At 45.1% G+C, this 12,551-nt stretch overlaps 1 protein-coding gene across 1 annotated transcript in view; it reads left to right on the top strand.

Annotated features, from left to right (window-relative positions):
* LOC129856014 (CUB and sushi domain-containing protein 3-like) overlaps nucleotides 1–12,551 on the top strand; it is a 749,171-nt gene that overhangs the window by 570,392 nt on the left and 166,228 nt on the right. The window contains exons 68-69 of the mRNA XM_055924143.1: nucleotides 60–248; nucleotides 4,782–4,959. Coding sequence (XP_055780118.1) covers nucleotides 60–248; nucleotides 4,782–4,959 — 367 coding nt within the window. The remainder of the gene's footprint in view (nucleotides 1–59; nucleotides 249–4,781; nucleotides 4,960–12,551) is intronic.

Here is a 12,551-nt window from a genome sequence, read left to right as displayed (position 1 = left end):
TCGACAATAAAAAATAAAAACTTGAACATACCCTTTTGTGTTTCCTGTTGATCCAATAGCCTATGAGCTCCAGCGCTGCCCTGACCCGAGGCCGTTCCGTAACGGCGTGGTGATAGGCCGAGACTTCGGTGTGGGCCTGACCATCTCGTTTGAATGCCTGCCAGGTTACACCCTGATGGGAGAGGTCTCACTCACCTGCCTGCATGGGGTCAGCAGAAACTGGAACTACCCTGTACCATGTTGTGAAGGTGACTTGATTATCTTCATGCGTAATGTATTTATTATCTCTGTTAAATGGACTTATCTTTGGAATTATCTTATAGAGTGACATTAAATGTGGTGTGGTAGTGTATATGACCTGTACCCTGCTGCTATTAATCCAGGCTGACCTGTACCCTGTTGTTTACCATGTACCACACTGGCTGTTGTTTACCATGTACCACACTGGCTGTTGTTTACCATGTACCACACTGGCTGTTGTTTACCATGTACCACACTGGCTGTTGTTTCTCATGTACCACACTGGCTGTTGTTTACCATGTACCACACTGGATGTTGTTTACCATGTACCACACTGGCTGTTGTTTCTCATGTACCACACTGGCTGTTGTTTTACATGTACCACACTGGCTGTTGTTTCTCATGTACCACACTGGCTGTTGTTTACCATGTACCACACTGGCTGTTGTTTTTCATGTACCACACTGGCTGTTGTTTCTCATGTACCACACTGGCTGTTGTTTATCATGTACCAAACTGGCTGTTGTTTATCATGTACCACACTGGCTGTTGTTTACCATGTACCACACTGGCTGTTGTTTACCATGTACCACACTGGCTGTTGTCGATCATGTACCACACTGGCTGTTGTTTCTCATGTACCACACTGGCTGTTGTCTATCATGTACCACACTGGCTGTTATCTATCATGTACCACACTGGCTGTTGTTTCTCATGTACCACACTGGCTGTTGTTTATCATGTACCACACTGGCTGTTGTTGCTCATGTACCACACTGGCTGTTGTTTCTCATGTACCACACTGGCCGTTGTCTATCATGTACCACACTGGCTGTTGTTTATCATGTACCACACTGGCTGTTGTTTATCATGTACCACACTGGCTGTTGTTTATCATGTACCACACTGGCTGTTGTTGCTCATGTACCACACTGGCTGTTGTTTCTCATGTACCACACTGGCTGTTGTTTATCATGTACCACACTGGCTGTTGTTTATCATGTACCACACTGGCTGTTGTTTATCATGTACCACACTGGCTGGTGTTTCTCATGTACCACACTGGCCGTTGTCTATCATGTACCACACTGGCTGTTGTTTACCATGTACCACACTGGCTGTTGTTTCTCATGTACCACACTGGCCGTTGTCTATCATGTACCACACTGGCTGGTGTTTCTCATGTACCATACTGGCTGTTGTTTACCATGTACCACACTGGCTGTTATCTATCATGTACCACACTGGCTGTTATTTCTCATGTACCATACTGGCTATTTTTTCTCATGTACCACACTGGCTGTTGTCTATCATGTACCAGACTGGCTGTTGTTTATCATGTACCAGACTGGCTGTTGTTTACCATGTACCAGACTGGCTGTTGTTTACCATGTACCACACTGGCTGTTGTTTCTCATGTACCACACTGGCTGTTGTTTCTCATGTACCACACTGGCTGTTGTTTCTCATGTACCACACTGGCTGTTGTCTATCATGTACCACACTGGCTGGTGTTTCTCATGTACCACACTGGCTGTTGTTTACCATGTACCACACTGGCTGTTATCTATTATGTACCACACTGCCTGTTATTTCTCATGTACCAGACTGGCTGTTATTTCTCATCTACCAGACTGGCTGTTGTTTACCATGTACCACACTGGCTGTTGTTTACCATGTACCACACTGGCTGTTGTTTATCATGTACCACACTGGCTCTTGTTTACCATGTACCACACTGGCTGTTGTTTATCATGTAACCCACACTGGCTGTTGTTTATCATGTGCCACACTGGCTGTTGTTTATCATGTACCACACTGGCTGTTGTTTTTCATGTACCACACTGGCTGTTGTTTCTCATGTACCACCCTGGCTGTTGTCTATCATGTACCACACTGGCTGTTGTTTCTCATGTACCACACGGGCTGTTGTTTCTCATGTACCACACGGGCTGTTGTTTACCATGTACCACACTGGCTGTTGTTTATCATGTACCATACTGGCTGTTGTTTCTCATGTACCACACTGGCTGTTGTTTATCATGTACCACACTGGCTGTTGTATATAATGTACCACACTGGCTGTTGTTTCTCATGTACCAGACAGGCTGTTGTTTCTCATGTACCACACTGGCTGTTGTTTTTCATGTACCACACTGGCTGTTGTTTCTCATGTACCACCCTGGCTGTTGTCTATCATGTACCACACTGGCTGTTGTTTCTCATGTACCACACGGGCTGGTGTTTCTCATGTACCACACGGGCTGTTGTTTACCATGTACCACACTGGCTGTTGTTTCTCATGTACCACACTGGCTGTTGTTTATCATGTACCATACTGGCTGTTGTTTCTCATGTACCACACTGGCTGCTGTCTATCATGTACCACACTGGCTGGTGTTTCTCATGTACCACACTGGCTGTTGTTTACCATGTACCACACTGGCTGTTGTCTATCATGTACCACACTGCCTCTTGTTTACTCATGTACCACACTGGCTGTTGTTTCTCATGTAACCCACACTGGCTGTTGTTTACCATGTGCCACACTGGCTGTTGTTTACCCATGTACCACACTGGCTGTTGTTTCTCATGTACCACACTGGCTCTTGTTTTCCATGTACCACACTGGCTGTTGTTTCTCATGTAACCCACCCTGGCTGTTGTCTATCATGTGCCACACTGGCTGTTGTTTCTCATGTACCACACTGGCTGTTGTTTCTCATGTACCACACGGGCTGTTGTTTTTCATGTACCACACTGGCTGTTGTTGCTCATGTACCACCCTGGCTGTTGTTTCTCATGTACCACACTGGCTGTTGTTTCTCATGTACCACACGGGCTGTTGTTTCTCATGTACCACACTGGCTGTTGTATATAATGTACCACACTGGCTGTTGTTTCTCATCTACCAGACAGGCTGTTGTTTCTCATGTACCACACTGGCTGTTGTTTTTCATGTACCACACTGGCTGTTGTTTCTCATGTACCACACTGGCTGGTGTTTACTCATGTACCACACTGGCTGTTGTCTACCATGTACCACACTGGCTGTTGTTTCTCATGTACCACACTGGCTGTTGTCTGTCATGTACCACACTGGCTGTTGTTTACCATGTACCACACTGGCTGTTGTTTACCATGTACCACACTGGCTGTTGTTTATCATGTACCACACTGGCTGTTGTTTCTCATGTACCACACTGGCTGTTGTCTATCATGTACCACACTGGCTGTTGTTTACCATGTACCACACTGGCTGGTGTTAATCATGTACCACACTGGCTGTTGTCTATCATGTACCACACTGGCTGTTGTTTACCATGTACCACACTGGCTGTTGTTTCTCATGTACCACACTGGCTGTTGTTTACCATGTACCACACTGGCTGTTGTTTCTCATGTACCACACTGGCTGTTGTCTATCATGTACCACACTGGCTGTTGTTTACCATGTACCACATCCATCCTCAGCCTTTAGAGGGTGTAGTGTCTCTAGTGGACATCCAGCCTTAATTCAGTTTAAACCCAAACGCTACGTTTGCTTTGACAGATATTACAGGAGCATTGAGCGGTTATGACGGGGAGTTTTAGTGCCTGAATCATAGCATGGGGCCCTGGTCTAAAGTAGTGCACTATATAGGGAATAGGCCCTGGTCTAAAGTAGTGCACTATATAGGGAATAGGGCCCTGGTCTAAAGTAGTGCACTATATAGTGAATAGGGCTCTGGTTGAAAGTAGTGCACTATATAGGGAATTGGGCCCTGGTCTTAAGCAGTGCACGATACAGACCAGGTAATCTGGCCCTGGTCAATAACAAGGTCAGTGCATCACATAGTGCCTAGGGGTGTACCCCTGCAGAATACAGCCCAGCTAACTGACGTCAATAACAAGGACAGTGAATCACATGCCCTGGGGTTTACCCCTGCAGAATACACACATCTATGAACAATAACAAGGACAGTGAATCACATGCCCTGGGGTTTACCCCTGCAGAATACACACATCTATGAACAATAACATCATGTTTGGTTATGGTTGGTGTACTTACAGTTAGCCACTAGGGTAGTGTATCAGGGGACGGCTGACGGCTTCATTCTGCTCTCTCTCTCTCTTTTTCTCTCGATCTCAAACCCTCCCTCCCTCCTTCTCTCTCTCTCTCTCTCTCTCTCTCTCTCTCTCTCTCTCGATCTCAAACCCTCCCTCCCTCCCTCCTTCTCTCTCTCCCTCCCTCCCTCCCTCCCTCCCTCTCTCCCTCTTTCTCCCTCTTTCTCTCTCTCCCTCCATCTCTCCCCCTCTTTCCCCTCCCTCTCTCTCCCTCCCTCCCTCCCTCCCTCCCCTCCCTCCCTCCCTCCCTCTCTCCCTCCCTCCTTCCCTCCCTCCTTCCCTCCCTCCCTCCCTCCCTCCCTCCCTCTTTCTCTCCCTCTCCCTCCATCTTTCCCTCCCTCTCTCCCTCCATCTCTCCCTCCCTCTCTCTCCCTCTCTTTCCCTCCCTCCATCTCTCCCCCTCTCTCTCCCTCCCTCTCTCTCCCTGCCTCTAGCCCAGTGTGGAGGTAATATAACGTCTCTGAATGGGACCATCTATTCTCCCGACCACCCAGCGGAGTACCCTAACTTCCAGGACTGTCTGTGGAGTGTACGGGTTCCCCCGGGGAATGGTATCTACATCAACTTCACCGTTCTCAACACTGAACCCATCTACGACTACATCACCGTCTGGTAAGTAGTGCACTTCGTTACAGTAGGATGGAATGCGTCACAAATGGCACCCTATTCCCTATATAGTGCACTATTTTTAACCAGAGTCCTATGGGTGTAGGGTGTCGATAGAGTGTGATTTGGGACGTGTTGCTGAATAGCCTGTGTGTTTCTGAATAATATAATTTCCCCTTTAAAATCCTCAGTAGTGATGCGCGGGCTTGACTCACAACCCGCAGTCCCCCGCGGTTAAAGCCGAGTGAGTTCAGGGTCAAGAAATATTGTGTGGATGAAAGGCGGGTGGGTGACGGGTTGAATATAAAGACAAAACAATACCTTTTAAAAAATACAATCTATCATTCTGATGCAATTTATATCTATAGGCTACATTGAGGGTTTTCTGACATTATTTTAGGATATCTGGCATTAGGGCATAAACCTAAACTTTAGGGCTTAACTTGACAGACATAAACTGCTTTAGGGAACAGGCTGAAAAAGTTCACATCAAACCACGGAGGCAAAAAAGGACAATGTCGGGAGTTTAATTCATGAATAGAAAAGCTGTGAAATGGAGAGTTGAAATTAAAGAGAAGGGAGGACCAGAACAGTAATGTTTGGGAAAGATTAGGTGACGAGGTAGAAAGAGGATGATAGCAGCTGTGTTACGATGTGATGATTGTGAGGCGCTGTAGCCTTCAACAGTCACAAGACGGGGACTTCAAACAGGCCTATGGCACGTCAAAGGGAACTGTAGCCTTCAACAGTCACAAGACGGGGACTTCAAACAGGCCTATGGCACGTCAAAGGGAGCTGTAGCCTTCAACAGTCACAAGACGGGGACTTCAAACAGGCCTATGGCACGTCAAAGGGAACTGTAGCCTTCAACAGTCACAAGACGGGGACTTCAAACAGGCCTATGGCACGTCAAAGGGAGCTGTAGCCTTCAACAGTCACAAGACGGGGACTTCAAACAGGCCTATGGCACGTCAAAGGGAACTGTAGCCTTCAACAGTCACAAGACGGGGACTTCAAACAGGCCATGGCACGTCAAAGGGACAACAGTCACAAGACGGGGACTTCAAACAGGCCGATGGCACGTCAAAGGGAACTGTAGCCTTCAACAGTCACAAGACGGGGACTTCAAACAGGCCGATGGCACGTCAAAGGGAACTGTAGCCTTCAACAGTCACAAGACGGGGACTTCAAACAGGCCTATGGCACGTCAAAGGGAACTGTAGCCTTCAACAGTCACAAGACGGGGACTTCAAACAGGCCTATGGCACGTCAAAGGGAACTGTAGCCTACAAATTCAACAGTCACAAGACGGGGACTTCAAACAGGCCTATGGCACGTCAAAGGGAACTGTAGCCTTCAACAGTCACAAGACGGGGACTTCAAACAGGCCGATGGCACGTCAAAGGGAACTGTAGCCTTCAACAGTCACAAGACGGGGACTTCAAACAGGCCTATGGCACGTCAAAGGGAACTGTAGCCTACAAATTCAAACAGTCACAAGACTGGGACTTCAAACAGACATATGGCACGTCAAAGGGAACTGTAACCTTCAACAGTCACAAGACTGGGACTTCAAACAGACATATGGCACGTCAAAGGGAACTGTAACCTTCAACAGTCACAAGACTGGGACTTCAAACAGACATATGGCACGTCAAAGGGAACTGTAACCTTCAACATTAACAAGACTGGGACTTCAAACAGACATATGGCACGTCAAAGGGAACTGTTGCCTTCAACAGTCACAAGACGGGGACTTCAAACAGGCCTATGGCACGTCAAAGGGAACTGTAGCCTACAAATTCAACAGTCACAAGACTGGGACTTCAAACAGGCCTATGGCACGTCAAAGGGAACTGTAGCCTTCAACAGTCACAAGACGGGGACTTCAAACAGGCCTATGGCACGTCAAAGGGAACTGTAGCCTTCAACAGTCACAAGACGGGGACTTCAAACAGGGCCTATGGCACGTCAAAGGGAACTGTAGCCTTCAACAGTCACAAGACGGGGAACTTCAAACAGGCCTATGGCACGTCAAAGGGAACTGTAGCCTTCAACAGTCACAAGACGGGGACTTCAAACAGGCCTATGGCAAGTCAAAGGGAACTGTAGTCTACAAATTCAACAGTCACAAGACTGGGACTTCAAACAGGCCTATGGCACGTCAAAGGGAACTGTATCCTACTGTTCAAATGGGATAAATGGAAAACTGACATCTGGACACTGACTGTAGGTCTATAACCTCTCACAGAGCCTTGCATTAAAGAGCCTTGCATTAAAGTTCTTGCATTAAAGTGATACAGGCCTTTTATCTGGCTACTCAATACTCCCCCTGCAGCCAGAAGAAGTTAAAGTGATACAGGCTACATTTTTACACAGAAACAGAAGTGGAGAAATATAATTTCTTTCAGCATCTTGACAGAATGTGAATTCGCAGTTAGATACCATCTGCAGATGGGTTATATTTAATAGCAAATATAAAAACCTGATAGTATTTCAACCACATAAAAGCCAAACTGAAATTTGATTCGAAACACGTTGGGTCCTGGGTGAGTATACTATATAAATAAATCTACAATCTACAATCTACCTGAAATAGTCCATATGGTGACATCCAGGTCAAATCCTTATTTTATGCCACATACAAAGACTGATAAACAGCACTACTACAGGGGCGGGTAAGAGGGAGAGCTCCTCTCTCCTAGCTCCAGAGGAACAGGAGGTTTACCGGTGAGGATCACTAGAGTACCAGAATTCTGCAGCAAACATCCTGGTACTATAGTACTATACTTAGTCTTCCAGGGCAACAGAATTGTAACGATTGTCATCTGGAGATGGAGAAGAGGACCAAGGTGCAGCGTGGTAAGTATTCATAAATACGTTACTTTAATAAAGATGAACACTAACAAAACGACAAACGAACAGTTCTTAAAACGTGACGACAAAAACACTAAACGGAAAATAATCACCCACAACTCAAAGTGGGGAAAACAGGCTACCTAAATATGGTTCTCAATCAGAGACAACGATAGACAGCTTGCCTCTGATTGAGAACCACACACACGGCCAAACACAAAGAAATAGACAACATAGAACACCAGACATAGAATGCTCACCCCCAAACTCCCCGCCCCTGACCAACCAAAACAGAGACATAAGAAGGATCTCTAAGGTCAGGGCGTGACAATAACGACAGAAGAGAAGCTGATTGTATCTAATTATAGACAAGTTTGACTAACTAATAGACTTTATCAGAAGAAGATAAACAGAAACGTTGATGAATCAGTCACCCTGTTTAAACATCCTTCCTGTCACTGACTGTCGCCTTAAAGTGAATGTTCTATATTAGTGGGTTATGGTCGGGAGCCTCTGATTTTCACTTAGTCGGGCGGTTGAGGATGCGTTATTAGCAATTGCGGGTGGGTGAACAAACACTAATCCTTAGGGTATACTGGTAAAACACTAATCCTTAGGGTATACTGGTAAAACACTAATCCTTAGGGTATACTGGTAAAACACTAATCCTTAGGGTATACTGGTAAAACACTAATCCTTAGGGTATACTGGTAAAAACACTAATCCTTAGGGTTATACTGGTAAAACACTAATCCTTAGGGTGATACTGGTAAAACACTAATCCTTAGGGTATACTGGTTAAAACACTAATCCTTAGGGTATACTGGTAAAACACTAATCCTTAGGGTATACTGGTAAAACACTAATCCTTAGGGTATACTGGTAAAACACTAATCCTTAGGGTATACTGGTAAAACACTAATCCTTAGGGTATACTGGTAAAACACTAATCCTTAGGGTATACTGGTAAAACACTAATCCTTAGGGTATACTGGTAAAACACTAATCCTTAGGGTATACTGGTAAAACACTAATCCTTAGGGTATACTGGTAAAACACTAATCCTTAGGGTATACTGGTAAAAACACTAATCCTTAGGGTATACTGGTAAAACACTAATCCTTAGGGTATACTGGTAAAACACTAATCCTTAGGGTATACTGGTAAAACACTAATCCTTAGGGTATACTGGTAAAACACTAATCCTTAGGGTATACTGGTAAAACACTAATCCTTAGGGTTATACTGGTAAAACACTAATCCTTAGGGTATACTGGTAAAACACTAATCCTTAGGGTATACTGGTAAAAACACTAATCCTTAGGTGTATACTGGTAAAACACTAATCCTTAGGGTATACTGGTTAAAACACTAATCCTTAGGGTATACTGGTAAAACACTAATCCTTAGGGTATACTGGTAAAACACTAATCCCTTAGGGTATACTGGTAAAACACTAATCCTTAGGGTATACTGGTAAAACACTAATCCTTAGGGTATACTGGTAAAACACTAATCCTTAGGGTATACTGGTAAAACACTAATCCTTAGGGTATACTGGTAAAACATAATGAAAAAAAAAAGAAACAGACCTTAAAGCATTTAATACGGAGAAAGAAAGAAAGAAATAGACCTTTAAACATTTGATAGAGAGACAGAAGGAAATAGACCTTTAAACATTTCATAGAGAGACAGAAGTAAATAGACCTTTAAACATTTGATACGGAGACAGAAGGAAATAGACCTTTAAACATTTGATACAGAGACAGAAGGAAATAGACCTTTAAACATTTGATACAGAGACAGAAGGAAATATACATTGTGTTCTTTGCTATCCTCTCCCTACTCCCACGCGCTGAACACAATGTATTTTCTGAGTAAAGGGCACTAGGGCCGAGTAATACACACTTTATGACAGTAAAGGCAGTATTTCCATCTCTCTCTCTCTCTCTCTCTCTCTCTCTCTCTCTCTCTGTCTCTCTCTGTCTCTCTCTGTCTCTCTCTGTCTCTCTCTGTCTGTCTCTGTCTGTCTCTGTCTCTGTCTCTGTCTCTGTCTCTGTCTCTGTCTCTGTCTCTGTCTCTCTGTCTCTCTCTCTCTCTCTTCTCCTCTCTCTTCTCTCTCTCTCTCTCTCTCTCTCTCTCTCCTCTCTCTCTCTCTCTCTCTCTCTCTCTGTCTCTCTCTGTCTGTCTCTGTCTGTCTCTGTCTCTGTCTCTGTGTCTCTCTGTCTCTCTCTCTCTCTCTCTCTCTCTCTCTCTCTCTCTCTCTCTCTCTCTCTCTCTCTCTCTCTCTCTCTCTCTCTCTCTCTCTGTCTCTCTCTCTCTCTCTCTCTCTCTCTCTCTCTCTCTCTCTCTCTGTCTCTCTCTGTCTCTCTCTGTCTCTCTCTGTCTGTCTCTGTCTGTCTCTGTCTCTGTCTCTGTCTCTGTCTCTGTCTCTGTCTCTCTGTCTCTCTGTCTCTCTGTCTCTCTGTCTCTCTCTCTCTCTCTCTCTCTCTCTCTCTCTCTCTCTCTCTCTCTCTGTCTCTCTCTGTCTGTCTCTGTCTCTCGTCTCCTCTCCTCTCTCTCTCTGTCTCTGTCTCTGTCTTCTCGTCTCTCTCTGTCTCTCCTCTCTCTCTCTCCTCTCTCTCTCCTCTCTCCTCCTTCTCTCTCTCTCTCTCTCTCTCTCTCTCTCTCTCTCTCTCTCTCTCTGTCTCTCTGTCTCTCTGTCTCTCTCGTGTCTCTCTCTGTCTCTCTCTCTGTCTCTCTCTCTCTGTCTCTCTCTGTCTCTGTCTCCTCTGTCTCTGTCTCTGTCTCTGTGTCTCTCTGTCTCTCTCTCTCTCTCTCTCTCTCTCTCTCTCTCTCTCTCTCTCTCTCTCTCTCTCTCTCTCTCTCTCTCTCTCTCTCTCTCTTCCTCTCTCTCTCTCTCTCTGTCTCTCTCTCTGTCTCTCTCTCTCTCTCTCTCTCTCTCTCTCTCTCTCTCTCTCTCTCTCTCTCTCTCTCTCTCTCTCTCTCTCTCTCCCCATGGGGACACTCTGAGCTCTGCCTCGGGCTTACAGTCAAAGCATGGCATCTGCAAGAGGCATCCACTTTAGAAAAAGCACTTCTGTTGGACTCAGTAGACATGCCAAAAACACATCTGTTGGACTCAGTAGACACGCCAAATACACTTCTGTTGGACTCAGTAGACGCGCCAAAAACACTTCTGCTGGACTCAGTAGACACGCCAAATACACTTCTGTTGGACTCAGTAGACACGCCAAAAACACTTCTGTTGGACTCAGTAGACACGCCAAATACACTTCTGTTGGACTCAGTAGACACGCCAAAAACACTTCTGTTGGACTCAGTAGACGCGCCAAAAACACTTCTGTTGGACTCAGTAGACGCGCCAAAAACACTTCTGTTGGACTCAGTAGACACGCCAAAAACACTTCTGCTGGACTCAGTAGACACGCCAAAAACACTTCTGTTGGACTCAGTAGACGCGCCAAAAACACTTCTGTTGGACTCAGTAGACGCGCCAAATACACTTCTGTTGGACTCAGTAGACGCGCAAAATACACTTCTGTTGGACTCAGTAGACGCGCCAAATACACTTCTGTTGGACTCAGTAGACGCGCCAAAAACACTTCTGTTGGACTCAGTAGACGCTCCAAAAACACATCTGTTGGACTCAGTAGACATGCCAAAAACACTTCTGTTGGACTCAGTAGACGCTCCAAAAACACATCTGTTGGACTCAGTAGACGCGCCAAATACACTTCTGTTGGACTCAGTAGACACGCCAAAAACACTTCTGTTGGACTCAGTAGACACGCCAAATACACTTCTGTTGGACTCAGTAGACGCGCCAAAAACACTTCTGTTGGACTCAGTAGACGCTCCAAAAACACTTCTGTTGGACTCAGTAGACACGCCAAATACACTTCTGTTGGACTCAGTAGACGCTCCAAAAACACTTCTGTTGGACTCAGTAGACACACCAAATACACTTCTGTTGGACTCAGTAGACACACCAAAAACACTTCTGTTGGACTCAGTAGACACGCCAAATACACTTCTGTTGGACTCAGTAGACGCTCCAAAAACACTTCTGTTGGACTCAGTAGACACGCCAAATACACTTCTGTTGGACTCAGTAGACGCGCCAAAAACACTTCTGTTGGACTCAGTAGACGCTCCAAAAACACTTCTGTTGGACTCAGTAGACACGCCAAATACACTTCTGTTGGACTCAGTAGACGCTCCAAAAACACTTCTGTTGGACTCAGTAGACGCTCCAAAAACACTTCTGTTGGACTCAGTAGACGCTCCAAAAACACTTCTGTTGGACTCAGTAGAGATGAATCGGTTAATGTTAATAGATGAATAGATTAATGTTAATAGATGAATAGATTAATGTTAATAGATGAATAGATTAATGTTAATAGATGAATAGATTAATGTTAATAGATGAATAGATTAATGTTAATAGATGAATAGATTAATGTTAATAGATGAATAGATTAATGTTAATAGATGAATAGATTAATGTTAATAGATGAATCGGTTGCCCTTTTTGGATGCAGTCAGTCAGGAAAACAGATGTATCTCTGCTCTCACCATGTTGACATTAGTGATCATGTGTTTTCTCTGTATAGCAGAGCTGACTACAGCGGCTGAAGGCTTCGGCGATAGGTTCACCCATAATGACAACCCTATTAAAGGAGAGGTCCGGAGGGAAATTGCTTATCATTGAAAATCATTAGTACTGGCTGTGGCTGTTG

The sequence above is a fragment of the Salvelinus fontinalis genome, chromosome 5 (assembly GCF_029448725.1).
Source record: "Salvelinus fontinalis isolate EN_2023a chromosome 5, ASM2944872v1, whole genome shotgun sequence".
NCBI classification, from domain to species: Eukaryota; Metazoa; Chordata; class Actinopteri; order Salmoniformes; family Salmonidae; genus Salvelinus; species Salvelinus fontinalis.
This window is presented reverse-complemented; position numbering and strand designations above follow the sequence as displayed.